This window comes from Nicotiana attenuata, chromosome 1 (genome assembly GCF_001879085.1).
Source record: "Nicotiana attenuata strain UT chromosome 1, NIATTr2, whole genome shotgun sequence".
Taxonomy (NCBI): Eukaryota; Viridiplantae; Streptophyta; class Magnoliopsida; order Solanales; family Solanaceae; genus Nicotiana; species Nicotiana attenuata.
The window spans coordinates 91,085,548-91,107,415 of NC_031989.1; the positions used below are offsets into that span (position 1 = coordinate 91,085,548).

General features: G+C 41.9%; 1 protein-coding gene and 1 non-coding gene across 2 annotated transcripts; one reads left to right on the top strand and one right to left on the bottom strand.

Annotated features, from left to right (window-relative positions):
• On the top strand, positions 1,874-1,947 carry TRNAT-AGU. Its single transcript has one exon. It is a non-coding gene; the product is annotated as a tRNA-Thr (tRNA).
• On the bottom strand, positions 2,216-8,217 carry LOC109230280 (heptahelical transmembrane protein 4-like). The gene is made up of 5 exons (XM_019395797.1): positions 8,200-8,217; positions 7,906-7,972; positions 6,703-6,986; positions 5,178-5,448; positions 2,216-3,117 (listed from the first exon to the last, which is right to left on the bottom strand). Exons 3-5 carry the CDS (start codon positions 6,981-6,983, stop codon positions 2,464-2,466), a joined length of 1,206 nt encoding a protein of 401 aa, XP_019251342.1. The 5' UTR covers positions 6,984-6,986; positions 7,906-7,972; positions 8,200-8,217; the 3' UTR covers positions 2,216-2,463.

Consider the following 21,868-nt stretch of genomic DNA (forward strand, 5'->3'; position numbering starts at 1 on the left):
AACACAAACTAGTGTTTGCAACCACTAATTCAGAAATTAACCATGAAATTGGCCCAAATAACAAACACACATAGTCAAATTAGCCCTAAAATACAAGACCCATCAATTACCCACACTAGGGTTGAGCCACAACCCTAGCTTATGGGTCTAGCTACCCCACCAAAATGCGTCAAAATCCCTAGTTATCAGTTTTCAAGGAAGTTTCCATGCACGCTTTCCCACCAAAACTTATAATCGGACGAGACATACTTCTTAATCTTGGGCATAATAGGGGGAAATGTGGCCTTTGAACTGCTTTTAGACAAAACGCAAGTTCATAAAAGTTCCAATCCTTTGTCTAAAGAGCACTCACGGAAATCTTGATCTAAGCAACCAGGGATGTCTTGATAAAAACCAAATTGACGACTGAAGCGATGAGGCTATAAGGCTCCACGATGAAGGTCGATCCATTTCTCAAAGGAAGGTAATTCGAGCGAATACTCATAAAATAATTTGACTCGGACTCTTCCTCGTTGCCATCATCACGATAATAATACGGTTGAGAATTACTTGGCATTGTGGAAGTCCATGCGGCACTTTCTCCTCCATGAATACGTTTTCTCGCGTCTTCATTCCCGAAGTATTTCGATGTTCCCTCACCTGAATATATGGCCATCATAGGGGTAGCCGGCCTATTTGTTAGAGAAAAATGAGTCTTGAAGTAACAGGACAACCAACCATACACATAATGAATTGGGAAGTGAACTCTAGAAGGATCGAGTGGTGAGCCATTTGAAATTGTGTTTAATCCCCTGTAAATGCTAGCTAAGACTGGAACGACGAGGTTAATTCTTTGCGCACACGCTAGAAGGCCTGCAATTTTGAAAGTCTCAGGCCGAATAAAGTCGCCTTCTTTTGTAGGGAGCGCAAAGACACATAACCAGTATGATAAAAAGGCAGCCAGGTATACTTCGTCTTTCTTTTCACTTCCAACGCCAAGTTTAACAAATAGTGCATCTTCAACTTCCGACCAATTGACCATTTTACCTATGGCTCCAGTAGGGTTGTGTGTTGATTTGGGACGAGCTGACTTCTTTTCTTTTCTCGCTGGAGGTTGTTCATACTTCACAACCTTTTTGCTCTAAAACTTTATCCATCTTTTCAGAGGGACATTATGATTTTTAGTTTTTCCCTCTCGGAGTTGGTAATATGCATCGAACAATTGCTGACAGGCTTGTGGAAGGAACATTTTGTCCTTGTCGTAAGCACATGTAAGTTCTCGAGTATTTGGAATAACCTCTTCATAAGGAGACCCGATTAAAGGCAGACCCCCAATAGTGCACAAGTCTCAAAGGGATATGGATAACTCTCCAACTGAGGTAAGCAACGTGTTTGTAAAAGGACACCAAGCCTCACAAAAGGCTTGCATGATACTTGTAGAATGATCATAAGTAAACAATGAGGCATAGACAACATCATAAATATTGATGGCTCGCAATGCTTGATGGTTCCTACTAAGGATATCTTCGGTCCACTCCCAATAGCCGGGAATATAATGAAATTCGCCACCTAAAGTTAAGGAATCACTCCAGTATACTTCTCCTTTGAGGATTCGTCGTCCTAAGCATGGGAGGGAACTTTTAGGAAAAAGTTATTACAAAACTCGGGTTATAATTTTCTGAAAGAATAGGTGGTCCCTTGCTTTTAAATGTTTGCACAATAATATTAAAAACGGTATTTTTTTTTAATAAAATATGATTACTTTAGATGATATGCAAAAAATTGAACTGATGAGTAAATAGGACAAGATGGAGTAATATGGTAGCAATAGAGATTTCTTTTTCAAAAAAAAGTGAGCTATTAGTATGATATATATTGAATAGACAAACAAATAGCTCTCGTAGCTCAGTTGGTTAGAGCACCCGTTTAGTAAGCGGGAGGTCTTGAGTTCGACTCTCAACGAGAGCAATCAAACTTTTTGTTCCCTGGGAGACATTTCAAACGTGATCTTACAGTTTTTTATCCCTCTTTTTAGTTTTCCTGCAGGCAAAAGCTCGATATGGCAAAAATAAGATAACCAACTGGCTGTTATCAAATTATATGCAGAGCTTCTAATTTCACATCTGTAACTTTTTTCCATGATAGCTTTTTTTAAATATTTTTAGTCATACATTTTTTTCTCATTTTATGACTTTAGAATATACTTACTTTTTTTAATCGGCTAAGGCAAAGTAACTTTACACGAATTCTTTCACCAGCTTACACACCATAAGCAAATTTATCTTTAAGATAGTTACAAAATTAGTCATTATTGAACATAGTTCAACAATAAAGGGAAGGACATTCACCTCCCCCCACTATATTTATATACAATTAAACAACAATCCAGTGGATTCCCACAAGTGGGGCCTAGGGACTGGGGAAGGTAGGATGTACCTAGTCTTACCCCTACCTTGGCCAATTCTTCCCTTTCTTTGGTGTTTCTTAGCACCCTTGCTGGTCACGCCATTTCAGATAAATTAATCCGGCACGATAATGTGTATAAGCCCCCGCCACCACAAGTACATGAAATAGGTTGTGGCTATGGCCAGCAATGTCAAATTTCCCGGGCATCCATCTCTCTGGAACTCTTAAGGCATATACCAATGCTCCAACGCCATAAAAGACGCCCATCAAAACTTCATAGCCGGTAGTATGAAGGGCCTCGGGTTGGTCCCAATATAGAACCAACTTGTGTAGAATAGGTGCCACACCTGACATGCCCATCCCGAAAAATAAGCCTGCCCTAAGGCTTCGAAATTCTGGCTTTTGGAACACGGGAAGGAGAGAAACCAAGATTGTGCCAATTCCCAGGACAGTAATAAATCCCAAGTAGAGGTTTAAGAAAAAAGGGTAGCACATGAAGGAATAATAGACGGGAGGGTAAAATGAAGTTGATATCAGGGCAGCAATACCAGCATAGTCGAGCCTTAACATGATGTACGATAAACGCTCTGAATGGCAAGAAAGCAAATGACATGTGCTGCTTGCTAATAAGCAAAACATTGCTCCACCAAGAAAGGCAAAGAATGGCCACCGTGTTATCGGCGTCACTAGCAATGGTGCTATCATGTTTGCAACATCTTCCTTCACGCTACGCTGCATCAATTTGAATAAGAGAAATATCAGTCACAAATAATAGTCAGAACAAAATTTTTTTTCTGAATTTACTATCCATACAGAAGGATTCCCCAACCAAGAAAATCTCAGCATGATCATATGGATGACAAACAAAGGAAATACCACGCGACTAGGCTATTCAGTTCATCGACCACCATGAAATCCAAGACAAACTACCTTGATTACACCTAATCAGATTAATTCTACTCCGAGATGACAAATCAGCTCAATAAATGATATCAATCAGAAATGATGGTTGGAAAATAAATGGTTTTCTGTATCTATTCTAGTATCAATCAAAGGATTTCCACTACTAATGACTTCTGAAACAATTCTTTTGTTGCAAACCAGCATGTTCTTCAGGAAACAGACATTCGCTCAGAGTGATAAAAGAGACCTAATCAGGGTGAATAAACTTCAACCCAAGAAATCTCCAGCAGATGACAGTCAGAAGAAATGGATGAGACACCTGGGGAACACTCGGTGACTAGGCCATTTAATCCATCTACAACAACAACAACCCGGTGTACTCCCACAAGTGAGGTCTGGGGAGGGTAGGATGTACGCAGCCTTACCCCTACCCCGGAAGGGCAAAGAGACTGTTTCCGGTATTCAATCCATCCACCATCATTAAAATAAGAGAAAATGACGTAATCTTTTTTTTCTGCTCTGATATAGAAGTAAAGATTGATCGAGGCTAGCCAGGGCCTCACAATCAAAGACTTAGCAATTTGTTGTGCAAGTAATAGGGTTACACCAATAGATATATTGACATCGTAATATCCATGATTGAAACCTAAATCTTGTCTTGTTAATTTTGAAAGAGTAGTCATTACTATATTGGGCATCACTTACCAATGAGCAGGTTTGACTAAAGGAAACTTTCCAAATTAAATTGATTAATGTCTCTTTTGAGGTCAGCTTTTTAAGACTATTGTATCATTATCACACAATCATTTTATTAGATTCTTCACATTTTGCTCACATGCAGAAACTTAAAGATTGCCTGCATCAACCTATTAACAAAGGGGACTAGACATATAAGGTGCAATGCACTCAATGATATTTAAGAAATCCAATCAGTGTAAACTTGATAACGAGAATTCTTCAGAGATTAAGGGTACAAAGCAACTAAGTAGAGATACAAGTTACATAGAGACTTCTCTTTGGGAAATCTATAGATGTCCCAGTATAAAACCTTTCCCCCCCTTTTCACGCCCCAGTACTTAAACCAAGTGGTAAACAATCCATCGGCATTCACATTACAGAAAAACAAGGTCTTTTCACTATATGCCAATAGGTTTCTTAATCTCTAAAAAGGCTAAACAAGAATAAAGACCTCAAGCTGAAGCTTTAGAGAAGATGAGACATGCACAACTCAATGAAAATAAGGAAACCTCTATGTTTTTTGATCGTTCAAAGGAAACAAAGGTAATTGTAAAGGTTTGAAACTGCAGCACATACTTATCGTGCATGAAGCAGCACTTAAGTTTCCCCTTCCCCATGAATAAAGTAAAATTTTCTCACTCTGATCATCTTTTTCTTTTCATTGGTGAAAATTTTACCGTTTTGATCTTTGATACATAGGTCTATTGGAAACAACCTCTCTACCTCGCCAGGTAGGGGTAAGGTCTGCGTACACACTACCCTCCCCAGACCCCACTTGTGGGATTATACTGGGTATGTTGTTGTTGTTTGTTATCTTTGATACAGAGGTTTAAATGATTAGATAAACGAAAGCAGAGGACTGAAGCAAATCATTTAGCAGCGAAGGAAAGGAATAATTCAGCAGAAATCAGTAATGTACGAACTAGCTTACTCTGAAATAAGAATATCTCAGTAAGCATAAATATATTCACCATTAATGACATACATTGCAAACTGCAAGCCACCATGTGGGATCAAGGATATGAAACCAAACTAAAGAATATAAGTATAGCATAGAATCGTATAAGTGAATATTTAGTGATGTTTAGGCTCATATAAAAGAAAGAGATCCCACGCAGCAATTTTTTCTAAGAAAAAGGAGGGAGCCATACCAGAACACCAACATCAATATGGTTGCTGTTGGAAAATCGCTCAGGTAGACAGTTAGACAGAAGTTGCAGCAAATCCTCTCGAAGTTTGTGCAAATCAGGCATATGTGGCAAAGAAGGAATACAAGGTAAAAGTTCTTTTGGTAATTTGTGTAGATCAGCCTTTTTAAGCTTTTCCGGGAGACTTTGTAAAGTCGGAAGATCCACAATATCTGGGATCTTCATTGCAGTATAAATGGTCAGCACTAGGAAGAGAAAGAACCCCATCAAATGCCTGCAACAAACAGAGAAACCAAGATTCAAATAAGGAATTCTTCTTGGTTTTTCATTTTTCCTCCTCAAGTTAAACCAGAATATTAGGAGCGAAGTAGAAAGCGGAAGAGTAAACAAATCCCAACAAAATCACACTGATCTTTATTAGGATGATTTTCCTAACTGTTATTCTCCATTTACTGAACCCTTTGCCCAATTTCTTTAAGAACCAGCCGAAAGTTTTGATCTATTCAGTGGATCAGTTGAATAGGATTCTTATCCTTGGGAACATAATAACCAAGCATTAGTTATGCAAGTGCATCGAACAATGTTGCTATTACTATCTCTAGGCTAGTCCTTTCCGAAAATCCTCGTCTTTGTAAACAGCAAATACACGGCAAGATCATCTTTTCTGCTTAGTACTACAGCCATCTACAGAAATTAACTTAATACTACCACTACTTGGTAAATTTCATATTCTCATACCTAAGTACAAAGATAGATCACAATACAATGCCTTCTTATAGAAGCTATAGACTTGTAAATAACCGGAGACTCAAGCGCAAGACCATCTCATCAGTAACTTTCCTGAGTACGACTACCCAAGAGGATTATGTATAATGCAGCGAATCTAGTCATACCTCATCCGACCCTTTCTATTTCCCAAATGATTGCTATTTAGCTCAGTCGAATGATTGAGCGCTGGAGTAACCACACAGTTGCTCAATATTGTATCCTTGAAAAGTTCTCTATTGGAGCCCCATATTATTCAAAGATTATCCTTGATTAACCACACCATAAGGTAGTGGATAAGGAAGTTGAAGATATTGAATGTCATCATATTAATGTATGTAGCATGAATTTTCCATGAAAAAAGAGATAACTTTAGTTGGCGCTTTCTGAGAAACTTTACATAAACATTTCAAATTCAAGACCTCTACCTAGAATTTATGCACAATATAACATCATCACTTGTGCCTAATTACCATGATTAAGGGAGGTTGACATAAAAGAAGAACTCCAATTCAGAGAAACAGTACAAGTTAATAATCTTAAAAGAATATCACGAAGAAAAGCATCAGTTCTCATTTTTATGCATGAAATTCTGATTTGAATTCACCTACGCTTCACATTTCTTCTTTTTTCTCTTTTCTTTATGTATTTATAGATTGTTTAAACTCATGAAAGACCAATAAAGTTCCTAACTTTTTTACTGCAAGCTATATATAATGCGATGTAAATATTTTTCTTGAAAGCCAAGAGTGGGAATTCTTACGTCCAAACATTGAGGGTCTCATTGTGAATTGTGAAAACACTGAGCAGCGCCTGCTTCAATGGCCATTCTGACCGGTAATGACCAAGAATGAATTCATTGTCTTTCAAATAACCAGGCAAAGAATGATATTCCACCAGCTGGTACTTCACCTTCTTCCACAATCTCTTTGGCTTCCCTTCCTTTGAATTCGAAGCACATAACGGTTGCTTTTCATATGACCCACGAACATTCAAAGCCTCTTCAAGACTTTCCACCTCGTTACCCATCTTCCGTTTAACCATTAACTGTCAAACATCAAACAAAACGTTAAAAAGAAATTAAACATTCTTAGATGAAGAAACTCATATATTATCAGACACAAACACATAGAACATACAACTTTGGATTGAAAGCAAATAATACAAAATGTATGGAATTCTCGTAAAGGAATTTCAATCAATATGGATGCATCTTATCACCATTTTGTTACTAGGTGAATTCAATTTTTCCTTCAAGCATCCAATGTCTGAATCGAATGAGCCTTGGAGCAGCGGTAAAATTGTCTCCATGTGACATATAGGTTACAGGTTCGAGTCGATCAGGCAATCAGCCACTAATGCTTGCGTCAGGGTCAGAGGCGGAGCCAGGATGAAGCTTGTGGGTTCGAAATTTTAGTCATTTTAAGTTAATGGGTTCTAAATTAATAATTTGTATATAATGCAATGCATTTCTTAAAACAAATAAAGGTTTGAGACCAAAACTAGTGGGTTATGCCGAACCCGCAACCACAAGGCTAGCTCCGCCCTTGATTAGGGTAGGTTGCCTACATTACATCCCTCCCCAAGACCATTGGTGAATGCGGGATGATTTGTGCACCGGAGTGTCCTTGTTTATCCAGTGCCTAGTTCGTGTCACGGGATGCCTGTTATGGGGTTTTAGCCTCCCATAGGACTCCATTTTCGGACCCGAAGGATAAATTTTCATCATTCCACCACACCCTTCCGTAGTGTTACGAGGAGAATTCCAGTATTTTCGTGTAGTTTTCGTATAATTCAACAGAATGAATTAATCGAGTTAGGTTGAGCTTAAAATTTGATCAAATTCAAGGAGTTAACAAAAGCGCCAAACAAAAGGGTTTCAACGCTAGTGGTGAATCGAGAATTTTCATAAAAAAGTAATATACAGTAAAATGAAATGAAATATATAATCAAGAAAGAAATGTACCTGGACGAATGGGAGAGGCCTTAGAAAGAAGGTGATGCAGATAATTGGAATTTGGACTTGGAAAATGCTGCGTAAAATGAAAAGCTTCTCTTAGTGGATAGGAAAATTTATGTGCGTTTACTTCGTTTTGATTGCCTAATTTAGATTAATGGGAAAAGGACCAAAATTTACCCCTCAACTGTTGGAAACAGAATAGCTATGCCCTATTTTAAATTTGATCCCCCAATATTGTCTTTATTATTAGTGGATTGATTCGTATTTATCCCTCAATTACGAGAAATAGAATAAATTTACCTTCCGCTTGAATTTAGTTCCAACTATGCTCTTATTATGAGTTCACTAGCTCATGTTTGCCCCTCAATATTAATAATTTTTTTGATCAACCCTTTTATTTTAGAGTCAAAAATTAATTTGTCTTCAATTCCTAAAACAACAAGAGGAATAAGAAAACAAAAGAAAAAAGACAAGTAAAACAATTCTTTTAGAAATACACTTCTTCAAAAATACACATCAAAAGCAGATATCACAAAATATTTTATTTTGCTCAAAGAATAACTTATAAGTCTTTTCCTTTTTCAGTTTTTGTCTTTGTGAAGATCAATACTCTCTTATCTATACAATTGCCATTATATACATAACTTTAGCTCAAGAGAAATAAAATTAATATTTTATGGATTTTGTTCTTTCTTGTAAAACAATAATCGCAATTTCTTCGGCGAGATCAAAACTTGTTGATAAGTGTACATTATAACTCCCTGTATTTTTTCATTTGCTTTAAAAAATTTCTCATTGAATTAAGAATTTCAATTTATATTTGGGTTTTTGAAGATTAATAATTTTTCCATGAAAAAATAATTGATTTTTTTAGAATTGGTGTTCTGTTTAATTATTGGTAATTTTCAGGAGAGTTAAAAAAATATAAATAGGGCCAGGAAAGACAGAAATATGACGAGTAATAAGATTTTTTGGCTCTTTTAACAATGTTAGGCCTACGTAATTTTTCTAGAAAAAGTTTTATAAAATAAATTTGGGGTTAAGATTATTGTCTTACAAGGTGTCACTGTATTTTAATAATAAAATATATTTTAAATAAGTAAACATAAGAATTTAGAAGACCGTTAATCTTTTTAGGCACAAATATGAGCCAGTCCACTCATGATAACGTCATATTTGGGACCAAAGTCAAACAAAGGATAAATTTATTCTATTGAACCAATTCACTAATGATAAGGCCATGTTTGAGACCAAATTAAAAATAAAAGCATATACTCTATTTTCCCATAGTTGAGGGCATTTTTGGTCCTCAAATTTAACTTTTTAGAACGGCAGTACAAATTTTGTTTTACACAAAACGTTCAGATTCTTTTAAGATAAATTTTTACGTATATCTCTAAAAGCTAAATGGAAAAATATAGAATACACATTAAAGATAATAATAATGTAACATAAATAGAATAAAAGGAGTATTAAATAATAATTTTGTTTACCCTTAAAACGGATAACTATTAAATTTGTATGCGATTTGAAGGATATATGGATTGATTCAACACAAGTAATCAAGAATGTTAGATAAACGAATTAAAGATAAAATGAACAACAAACCAGTTGTGACGTTAAGGTCAGGATCGGATTAAGCTGAACAATAGTTTTGCCCTCGACCGGACCCTCAATTCAAAGTCAAATGTATATGAAGAACTACAATTAAAATAGGAACTTTTTAATAGCTAGAAAGCAGAGAAATAAGTTTGTATTGCCTTGATATGCATGTTACAATGTGTCTTATCAAAGAAAAAACTTGCCATTTATATAGTAGGATAGTTTCACCCCTAGTACAAGTCTAAAAAAGGTAAAAGTTCTCCTCCTCTCTCGTTAATTACTGATTTGTAACCGCCATCGAGCGAGATCCACGCCGTGATATCCCGTTAGTCCCGGATATCACAGCCTTCTATCTGTTGCCTACAATCGTGCACGCATTTCCCGAAGTCTCAGAACCCATCCCCGGGTCCGAGGTGCATCGTTTTATCAGGTCCAATGACGAGCATTCCGTTCGGGCCTTGGTACAAGAAGTTCTCAGCTTCGATTTCGATCCCGTGTATTCACATTCTTGCATCGTTTGACCCGCCAGGAAATTCGGGTATATGTTTCCCCCGGTTTGACCCGAATACAGATAGCCCCCTCGTTTCCCAGAGAGCAGATTCGCCAAAACGATGGGAAACAATAGATGAACCCCGGTTCCTTCCTTCGCAAGTTACAACCGAGATGACGGATAATCCAAAACGTCCCATCAGTCGCATCGTTCTGACTTCGGACATGTGTCGATCATAGGCTGCTTGCCTTCGAATGTGAAACGTTGCATATTAATTACATTCCCCCTTATAAAAGCTTCGACCCCCTTCACTTATTTCACTTTCTGATCCTAGCTCTTACCTTCAACTTTATAAAGGCTTCAACTTTCTCAAATCTTCACACCTCGCTTCTTGAACCTTCACATCTTCATATCTAACCTTCAAACCTTCATGTTTTTTCTTGGATTTTTAACCCAGAACTCCATATCTTCACTTCTAACCTTCAAATCATCGTATACCTTCTTCAAATCTTCATATATTTTCCCAGATTTACAATGGCCAAAACTTCCAAGTCCGTACCACAGTAAATGGCCCCTTCATCTTCCCACCCGGCCGCAGATGTCGAGGTGGATGTCCCCGAGGTGCTGTCAGAGCCTCCTATGAAAAGATTCATACTTGGGGGCTGCTCTATCGGGACAATTTCAAGGTCGAGAAAGCCTCTGTCAAATAAGACTTAGGCGAAGGAGCATGGAGATACATATGCTCCATCACTGAAGATACCCTTCCTATAGTCCGAGAGGATTGTAACTGGAAAGGCAAGGACGTGGTTATCCTCGGGCCTAAGGATGACATCACTGCCCACCTGGAGGAATATTTAAGTGTTTACACTTACCCCTTTACGCTGGGCCCGGTAGACCCAGTAATACTGGCCTTTTGCAAGAGGTACGAGGTGTGCCTCGGGCAAATCCACCTGTCCTTCTAGAGGATCGTGATCCTCCTATGCTATTTCGTGAACACCACCGAATCCTCTCGGTTCACCCTCGACCACTTAATCCATCTGTTCAGTCCCTGAATTTTTCGAAGGGGGCTAATCAAGCTTGTTCATCGAGCCAGTAAGGCCCCTTTTTCGAGCATCAATGAGGATCGAGATCGAGGTTGGAAAGGGCATTTTGTTTGGGTAAAGACTGAAGACCTGATCCCTCTCGATGTCCTGCCATTCCCCGAGAAGTGGAACGCATCTCGTAAGTGTAGTCTTTCCTTCAGTGTCGATTTCCCTTAATTTCTTCTCTCATAGGCAGTTGTGCAGCTATTGCTCGGGTTCCTAATACGGTCCCCCGGCTCAAGGAGTGGATCGAAGGGATCTATCAGCAGATGTCATACTACGAGCGCATGTGGCGCAAACTTTCGAAGGGCAAATGGGAGGCACATTCTCATGGTAAGGCTCTCCCCTGAACGGTTATTACTACGCCACACGCTTACATGATGTTGACCTTCTCTTTTCCCTTGTAGGTTTGCCTAAGACCACCAAACTTAGGCCGCTAGATGGTGACGAGGATACGTCCTTACCCATCGAACCCTCCGTTTCGGGACAGCCTCAGGCTGTCGCGGAGGATAAGAAGAGGAAAAAAAAGTCCTCGGGTTCCCCGAATCCCAAGGTAAAAATAAAAAAGAGGGCGGCCACCCGAGCTCGAAATCCCAAGAAGAATACTAAGTCCCGGGTACCGGACTCTGACTTTCTTCACCGGCTCAGGGATGAGCCTGAAGAAGATGATATCTTTGTCGCCCACGGATCGACCCTTGCCGGGGAGCAGGCTGCGACCAAGTAAAGGAGCCACGAGGCTGATCCCCTTCCAACTCGAGAGACCGAAGTGGAGACGGGGGTTGTGACCTCCCAAAAAGCTGTTTCTGTTCCGAAAGAGGCGACCAGTGTGATAGACATCATCGAGACGCCCTCCTATACCGAGTCCATGCTTGAAGAGGCCCAAGCGGGAAAGGGAAAATCAAGTGAAAGAGATCACGGTGTAGAGGATCCTCTCCACTCCTTCTTCAATGGCATTGATATGTCTATATTGGATGACTTCTACGGGCTGGATCACCAGAGATACCAAAGAAGGATGTGCCTTCGGGAGCTGAATGGCCGAGTACGAGGCCAAGATTGGTGAAGCAATTCCCTGCACCGAGTGTAGACCCCCGGCACAAGAGGACGGTTGTTCTCATAGTCCCGGAGGATGCCTGGATCTTGTGTGCTTCGGTAGGAGTAGCCAGCTACCTTCGATGCCTGGTGACCGAGGAGGACCAGGCAAAGATGAATAAGGTAGGCACGTCGAGTCTTTTTAACGAGGCACAGCAGGCGCTAAACCGGGTAAGATTCTAACACTTTCATACTCCCCACTTAAGTCTGAATTTCTCTTACTACTTTCGTTGTTTCACAGGCCTCAGTGCTCCATCATGAGAGCTTCCTCCGGTACCGCTTGGAAATTAACTAGCTCGAGTTCGAGCTCAAAGAGCAGGTCCAGAAGAAGGACATGTACAAATTTCTCAGTGAGCAACAGGACGAGGCCCTTAAAGACCTCCATGTCGAGCTGGAAAAAGCTCAAAAGGAGGCCTCGACCCTGAAGCGGGAACATGCCGACCTAGTTGAAAAGGTAAAGGTCTTTAAATCTAGAACGAGGAGCTAGTCGTAGTGGCTAATAACACAACTTCACATGTCTAATAGAAGATTGACCTAATCGACCAACTCCGAGCCGAGATGAACGAGGTCAAGGCCATGGCCGAAGGGTGGAAGGGCGGGATGGACTTGCTGGCTTGGGAGAAGGATACTGCGAAGGCGAAGCTGGCATCGGTTGAGAACCAACTCCGGGTGGCAAAGGACAAAGCTGATAAGTGGTTTTAACTGAATGATGATCTTCAAGCACAATTGAGCTCGGCCGTCACAGAACGAGATGCCCTCGGTTGGGAAGATGAGGCACCAAAGTCCAAATTGGGCATAACCTCTACTGATGCCGAGGAAATGGTAGCCCAGTACAAGGCCGATGTAGAGGCAGCCAAGACCTGCCTGAAGACAAAGGCTGAGTACGTGAAGTAGTTGTCCCGCCGGGAGACCCTCGAAGAGATCCACGCCCGAGGCTTTGACCTATCGGCCGAGATCGAGGAAGCTAAGAAGCTCGAGTCCGAGGCAAAGGAGCTCTACGAGCCTGGGGGTGTCGAAGCCTCCAAGGGCTCCGACGGTTCTAGCAACGAGTCAGGCCCCGGTGAAGACCAGGCGTAGATGCCTTAGAACTTTTTCAGTTTTTGTTTTTCCTTATGTATATTTTTTTGTTTGTTTTGAGGCCATTTTTATTATATATATATATATATATATATATATATATATATATATATATATATATATTAATAGGTGAATTTGACTATNATATATATATATATGAAATTCCCCCTTTTCGGCAACATTGTGTCTTTACTTTTTCCAGCACCTTTTTGCAATTTCAATTCACGTAATGTTTTTGATGCCTTAGCATAGAATCAAATGTAGTTATGGGGAATTCATTTTTCGGAGGTCCGAACAGAGCCCGACTTCGACTCAACCTTTTTTTGCTCGTGGCTTCGAAACCTTGGTGCGACCGGAAGTTTCCAAGATGCTTAAGTGTTTTTAGATAATGCTTTTGCCGAGGGTAACCTTTTAGCAGGTTTCGAGTGTTTGTAAAGGCCTTACATTCTGATTACGAGCTTCAGATGTCTCCGAGCCATTTTTAGGGTGGCCATAGCCTTTTGTATTTGGGCACCGCCTAATAGGTTTGGTGATAAGTTAGGATTTTAACATGTTTTATTCCCCTACTTGCCTAGGCTTTGATCATATATTTGTACAAAATAGCCCCAAAAGGCTCACGGGTTGTGCTTGTTTGTAGGTTTGATCGACAAAGTGACGAAATGTCAAAGATCGGCTCAAAAAGGAGTGAAACCTGTTCAAGTATCAAAGACCAAGAAATCTAAGGGAAGAAGGCCTAGTGCGGACCGCGCAAAGTGGTATGCAGCCGCACTAGGAGATTCAGAGAGTTGGCAAACTGGGCTCAAGGGCAATGCGGTCGCGGTACATATCTCGCGGTCCGCGGTCAGGGCTCCGCGGCCGCACTACTCTTTTGTGCGGTCCGCGGTCAAGAGATTCAGAGAACTACAATTTTGCCAAGACAATGCCATGCGGTCCGCGGTCGTTATTGTGCGGACCGCGCCAACTCCCTCCGCGGCCGCGGTCCATTCTGCGCTGTCCATGGAGTCCAAGTTCAGAGAAGCTAAAGTTGAAGTCAAGGAGCCCAGTGCGGCCGCGGTCCATTTAGTGCGGCCCGCACTGACCCCGCAGGGGTATTTTTGTCCAGTTTTTCCAGCTTAGTATAAATAGAACATTTTACCATTTTTAGGGCAATCAGTTATTTCCAGACTTTGGGTTGCGCTCGTGAAACTCATTTTGTGGCCATTTTTGGCATCTTAGCTTCAATTTAACGATAGATTTTTGTACTTTAATTTAGTATTTAATTAATATGTCTTGTTCTTCATCTATTTCTTCATTTTTTCCTTCAAGCATGAGTAGCTAAACCCATTAGCTAGGTTTGTGTCTCAACCCTAGTGTGGGTAATTGATGGGTGTTGCCATTTAGGCTTAGATTGACTATGGGTGTTTTCTATTTGGGTTGATTTTATGTTTTAATCTATAAATTGGTGGTTGCAAACACTGATTTGTGCTTTGTGGATTTGACTCTTCTTGAGAAAGAGAGTCTAAGTCTCCAAAATTGACCCAACAGGGAATTGGGATGGACTCATGAGAAATGATAGTCCCAATTAACGGGTTAAACCTCGAGAGAGTAATCACCCCACTTGAACCCTAGTTGCTTGACCTAATTTTCCTACCCATTTGTTCTCGAGAGAGTCAATTGGGCAAAATCACTCTCTCTACCGAGAGGTGTGAGAGTGGGTAAAATTGTGCAACGATTATAGCATAAGCCCCAATTATGTCAATCGAACCTTAGTAACATCTACCCGTCAATTAGCCACATAGGTGAGGTCACGACTCTAGTGCCCTTCTTCCCATTAGATACAACTTTAGCAATTATCTCGTAGCATAATCTAGTTTCAATTAGTAGTTTGATAATAGTAGTTTATAATTGAAAAACCCAAAAATATTGGAAGTGACATTTAGAACAATTACAGACTCTAGTCTAGATAGATACCCAGCTCCAATTTCTAGCTCGCTGAGGAATTCGATCCCCACCCTCATATCGGGTAAAGCTATTGCAACCCTCTCTTCCTACTTTATAGTAGCATGGAGTTGGCAGCGATCATTTGGTGTCTCCAGGATTCGATAGCCCGGGTTGTCCGAATTTTCTTTTTGGGCGACGATCCCCGAGTAAGGGTAGACTATGGGCTCGATAGTCCCCGAGTAGGGGTACGATCTTCGGACGTCTCCGAGCCATTTTTAGAGCGGCCGTATCCTTTTGTATTTGGGCACCGCCTAATAGGTTTGGTGTTTTTGGGATTCCACAGCCCGGGTTGTCTGAATTTTCTTCGTGCGACAATCCTCGAGTAGGGTTAGCCTATGGGCTCCATAGTCCGCGACTAGGGGTAGCCTATGGGCTCCGATAGTCCCCGAGTAGGGGTAGCCCGTGGGCTCAATAGTCCTCGAGTAGGGAGAGCCCATGGGCTCTAGGATCCGAAATTGAAGAAACAAGAAAAATGCGTAGTAGCAAAGCGGAACTGTCTTTCATTTCTTAGTGTGCAAGTACATGATCAAAAGCGCATAAGAGTTTGTGTCATGGCTAGAATGGACTATGTGAGCACTGTTCATATGACTGTTTGGCCCTTACAATGAATCCTAACCACCAGGCCATAGCTTTAAGCATACAAAGTTTTCTTTTTTCCTTCACTAAAAACCTTATTTCGTGGGTGATGGCCCTCCAGTATTCCAGGCCGAACTTGTGGGGGCTCGGATACTGCTGATTTCAAATGAACGGTCATTGACTTCAATTTGAAACCGCTCTTCGAATCTAAGTTAGCACGTTTTACTTTTGCCTCGTTAAAAACCTCATCGAAAACCCCATTTTGGGACAAAACCGGTTCAAGGAAAAAAGAGTGCAACGCGTGCTTTCAGACCTAATAGCCACATCCATCCTTGGCCGTTGCCTGTGAGTGTTAGTCCGATTCATAACATGATTAAAGAGTAATTGAGATCGTACCTTAGCAGTAGTACCGCTTTAGGTGTGTCATGTTCCAGTTGTTCGGTAGTTGCACACCGTTTCCTACTTCGAGTTTGTATGAGCCTTTGCCGGTAATTCCGACGAATCGATATGGTCCTTCCCAATTTGGTCCCAGCTTCCCCGCGTTCGGGTTCCGACTGTGTAATGTTACTTTCCCCAACACCAAGTCCCCGATCTTGAAGTGTCGGATGTTGGCTCTTCGATTATAGTATCTTTCTATCCATTGTTTCTAGGCGGCCAGCCGGACCAGGGCGACCTCACGCCTTTCATCCAATAGTTCCAGGCTCGTGTGGCCTCACTATTTGGCTCTTCGGTCGCATATTGGAACCTGAGGTCGGTTCTCCCACTTTGACTGGTATTAAGGCTTCGGCCCCGTAGACCAAGAAAAATAGGGTGGCCCCGGTACTAGACTTCGAGGTCGTAGGGTGTGCCCACAGGACTTTGGGTAGGATTTCCTTCCATTTCCCTTTGGCATCGGTCAACCTCTTTTTTAGGTTTTGAGGTATGGTCTTGTTTGTTGATTCTGCCCGTCCGTTCCTACTAGGATGGTAAGGTGTTGATAGTATCTTTTTAATCTTGTGATCTTCGAAAAATTTATTTACCTTGTTGCCGATGAATTGTTTCCCATTGTCGCAAACGACCTCGGCCGGTATACCGAATCGACATATTATGTGGTCCCAGATGAAGTCAATGACTTCTTTGTCCCGGACCTTTTCGAACGCTTGAGCTTCAACCCATTTGGAAAAATAATCAGTCATGAATAATATAAATTGAGCTTTATCAGGTGCCCCAGTAAGGAACTAACGATGTCCATCCCCTACTTCATAAATGGCCACGCGGACAGGACCGAGTGGAGTAGCTCTCCTGGTTGATGGATCATCGGTGCATATCTCTGGCAGTCGTCGCATTTTCGTACGAAGTCCTTCGCATCTTTGTCCATTTCGGTCCAATAATAGCCGGCCCTGATTAATTTTCGGACCAAAGATTTCGCCCCCGAATGATTCCCACAAGTGTCTTCATGAAACATCTGGCATACGGGCCGTCGAACGTTCTTCTAGATAATGTCCCTTCGACCAGGCTAAATCTAGGAGCCTTGGTACACATGGATCTTGATTCTTTGGGATCGAAGGCAATTTCCCTGTCTTCAAATCGTCTATGTACTTGTTCCTCCAATCCCAGGTTAAACTCGTTGAGTTTACTTCGGTGTGGCCTTCTTCTATCACCGATTTCATGAGCTGTACTACTGTTCCTGAACCAAATTCATCGACATCGACCGATGACACCAAGTTAGCCAGAGCATCGGCCTCGCTGTTCTGATATCGAGGCATGTGTTGTAGGGTCCATTCCTTGAATTGATGCAACGTTACCTGTAATTTGTCTAATACATTCGCATTCGTTCCTCTTTCACTTCAAATGTTCCATTGACTTGATTCACCACGAGGAGGGAGTCGCACTTAGCTATGATCACCTCGGCCCTAAGGCTCTTTGCCAATTCGAGACATGCAACCATGGCCTCATACTCAGCCTCATTGTTAGTTAATTTCATAGTTCTAATAGACTGCCTAACTACATTCCCCATAGGTAGTTTTAGCACGATGCCGAGGCCGGACCCTTTTGCGTTCGAGGCACCATTCGTAAAAAGGGTCCAAATTCCCGAGGCAGTCCCCGAGGTTAACAATAATTTCCTTTCGGCTTTGGGTATTAAGGCCGGCGTATAATAGACCACGAAGTCAGCCAAAATTTGAGATTTTATGGCGTTCGGGGTCGATACTTGATATCGTACCCGCTGATTTCGACAACCCATTTGGCCAATCGGCCCAAGAGCTCGGGTTTGTGCATGATGTTCCTCAGTGGGTAAGAGGTTACGAGACATATGGGGTGGCATTGAAAAGTACGATTATAACTTTCTGGAGGCGCTTATAAAAGTGAGCGCCAATTTTTCCAGGTGGCGATACATTGTTTCGGCTTCGCCTAGAGTTCTACTAACCTAGTAAATAGGAAATTGCATACCTCCCTCTTCATGGACTAAGTCTCCACTTACCGCCACCTCGGAAACTGCCAAGTTAAGGTATAATTGTTCGTCCACCTTCGGAGTGTGGAGCAGGGGTGGATTCGATAGGTACCGTTTGAGTTCTTCCAAAGCTTGTCTCCACTTAGCTTTTTCTTCAATAGTGAGAAGAACCGATGGCTTTTGTCCGAGGACCTCGATATGAACCGGCCCAAGGCAGCTATACGCCCAATCAGTATCTGAACGGCCTTGACGTTCTCCACCATGGTGACGTGTTCTATGGCTTTGATTTTCTTGGGATTGATCTTTATTCCTCGGTTGGATACCATGAAAACGAGGAATTTTCCGGAGTCGACCCCGAATGCGCACTTTTCTGGGTTCAGCTTCATATTGTATTTCTTTAATATGTCAAAGGTTTTCTGCAAATGTTTCAAATGGTCCTCTGTTCGCAGGGACTTAACTAATATGTTATCAACATAAACTTCCATTCATTTTCCTATTTGTTCTTCGAATATACGATTTACTAGGCGTTACCGGCGTTCTTTAATCCGAATCGCATTACGTTATAACAATAGGTGCCGAATTTAGTGATAAAGGAAGTCTTTTCTTGATTGCCCGGGTCCATCTGAATTTGGTGGTACCCGAAATAAGCATCGAGAAAGCTGAGTATCTCGTGCCCGGCCGTTGCGTCGATCATTCGATCGATGTTAGGCATAGGAAAAGAATCCTTAGGGAATGCCTGGTTCAGATCTTTGCAATCTACACACTTTCTTAGCTTATTTCCTTTTTAGGTACTACCACAACGTTAGCTAACAAGTCCGGGTATTTAACTTCTCGATGGACCCTAATTTAAGGAGTTTAGATACCTCGTCCCTGATGAATGTATGCTTGACCTCAAACTGCGGTCTTCGTATGCTCTCCGTTTCCTTTGTGGTCAGCTGCTCTTCGTATGCCATCTTGATTCCTCCTGGCGTAGGTAACTTCAGTGCCTGGTGTAAGGTTGAGGGTACCGCCCTCATGTTATGAACCCATGGCCTTCCCAATAGGGCGTTATACCTCATGTCCCCTTCGATCACGTAGAATTTTGTCTCTTGGATCGTCCCGGTGGTGTTCACTGGCAGGGTTATTTCTCCTTTAGTAGTTTTGCATGCCATGTTAAATCCGTTCAACACCCGGACCGCCGGTACTATTTGGTCTTGTAACTCCAACTATTAATGACCCTCGATTTGATGATGTTGGCCGAGCTACCTGGATCAATCAACACACGTTTAACTCGAGATTTATTGATAAGTACGGATATTACCAATTCATCATTATGAGGTTGTACGATGCCCTCAGCATCCTCGTCGCTGAACGAAATGGTTCCTTCTGGGACGTAACCTCGAGTGTGCTTTTCCCTCATGATGGATACTTTAGTGCTTATCATTAGCCCTTGGGGGACATCGACCCCTCCTATGATCATGTTGATGATGTGCTGAGGTTCTTCTTGTTCGGTCTGTTTGTTAGAGTCCCTGTTCCTGAAGTGGTTTTTGGCTCGATCACTCAGAAATTCTCGAAGGTTCCCATTATTAAACAACTAGGAAATTTCTTTTCTCAATTGTCGGCAGTCCTGGGTCTTGTGGCCATGAGTGCCATGATACTTACACATCAGGTTAGGATCTCTCTAGGTATGGTCGAACTGCAATGGTCGAGGCCACTTGGTTTCCTTGATGCGCCCAATGGATGATACGATGCTGGCTGCATCAATGTTGAAGTTATACTCTGATAATCTTGGTGCTTCCCTTCCCTCGAGCGGCTTGTCGAAACCATTTTTGCTCATTAGACCTCAGCTATTTGGCCCTCGATCGCTTCTCTTTTCGTTCTTTGTGGGGTTGCGCAAGGACCCATTTCCCCTTCGATTTGTGTTGTATGGTTGATAGCGATCTTGGACCGTCCTTGATTCATGATCGACGACTCTCTTAGACCTGTCGTCGGTTCTGATAGGACAAACGGACCCGGAAGGGGATCCGAGTTGGTCGTCCTCGACTCTGATTTTTGACTGGTTACTGTTGTGGACGTCCGCCTAAGTCACCGCCGGGTACTCTACTAAATTTTATATTAGCTGCTGCGAAGCCAAAGAGCTTTGAGGGTTAAGTCCTTGGGTGAATATCTGAACAGCTCAATCATCCGCAATTGGAGGCAATTCCATCTGTTCCATTTGAAAAAGTCCGATTTTCTGGTCTCGACCTTGATGGCCCCAATATGAGCCTTCACAAAAGCATCTGCTAGCATAGCGAACGAGTCAATAGAATTTGGGGGTAGGTTGTGGTACCAGATCATTGCTCCTTTTGACAGAGTTTCCCCAAACATCTTCAGCAACAGCGACTCAATTTTGTCGTCTTCCAAGCAGTTCCCCTTGATGGCACATGTTTAGGAGGTCAGATGCTCGTTTGGATCCGTGGTTCCATTGTACTTTGGAATATCGGGCATACGAAACCTCTTTGGGATCGGCTTTGGTGCAGCGCTCGGAGGGAAAGGCTTTTGGATAAACTTCTTGGAATCCGGCCCTTTCAATATCACAGGTGATCCCGAAACTTGATCGACCCTGGAATTATATGTTTCCATATTCTTGTCATTGGCCTCAATTTTCTTCTCACCTGATTCCACCCGCTTCAATGCTTAAAGCATTTTCAGTATCTCGGGGTTGGCCCCGGGCTCGGCTTCACCCGACCTCTCGGCTATTTGTTCGTTTCTTCAAGTGCTCTCCCGGGACCACTCGGGCTTGATCCTGCTAGGGTGTGGCCTTGATTCTGTAGCTGCGCTATCGCCGCCTATTGAGCCTGAAACATTTCGAAGATTAGCTGAGGCTTACCCACGCCTCCGCCTTCGGGCGTTTCTCGAATTATTGGTCGGGGGCCTCCACAGACGCTGATTTCGGGGTTAGTTGGCAGGTTGACGTCGATAGAAACCTATGAATTAGCGTCGATTGGATTGGCGAATGGGACTCTATTGAAATCAGCAGAGGGCAACTTACTCCTAGGCACCAGATTGTTGTTTTTTCCATGATGGCCAGACTCAACCTCAACGTTCAAGTGAGCAGACTGAGAATTTGACATTTTTAAGATAATCTAAAATTGAGACCTCAAAAAATAAGCGTAAAATAGAGTGTGTTATGGAGATTTGTATCAAACCACCACTATTATCCTTAGCACCCACGGTGGGCGCCAAATTGTTTACCCTTAAAAAGGATAACAAATAACTTTATACGCGGTTTTAAGGATTTGAAGATTGATTCAACACAAGTAATCAAGAATGTTATTGATAAGCTTAAAGTTACTTATCATTTATCCCATTTTGCGTCTTTGTTTTGGCTGATTCGATAGAGATTTGGTCGGATTTGAGTCTAATATGTTTTCTTTCAGTGAAGGTTACAAAGAGGGGATCAATGGACGAATAGCGCACTTAGTGGGAGGAAAAAGAGTTAAGTAAGAAGAAATCCCAGGTGCGCGGCCTCGCACGTCTGTTTCCAAGAATTTGACTCAGGCCTATTTTTGTAATTATGGAGGCGGCCTTTTTGAACTATATGAGGCCTAGCTCATCTAAAAACAAAGCATCTGGAATTTTGGAGCAACTGTTAGAGAGAAGAAGGCAAGGAAACAATGGATACTC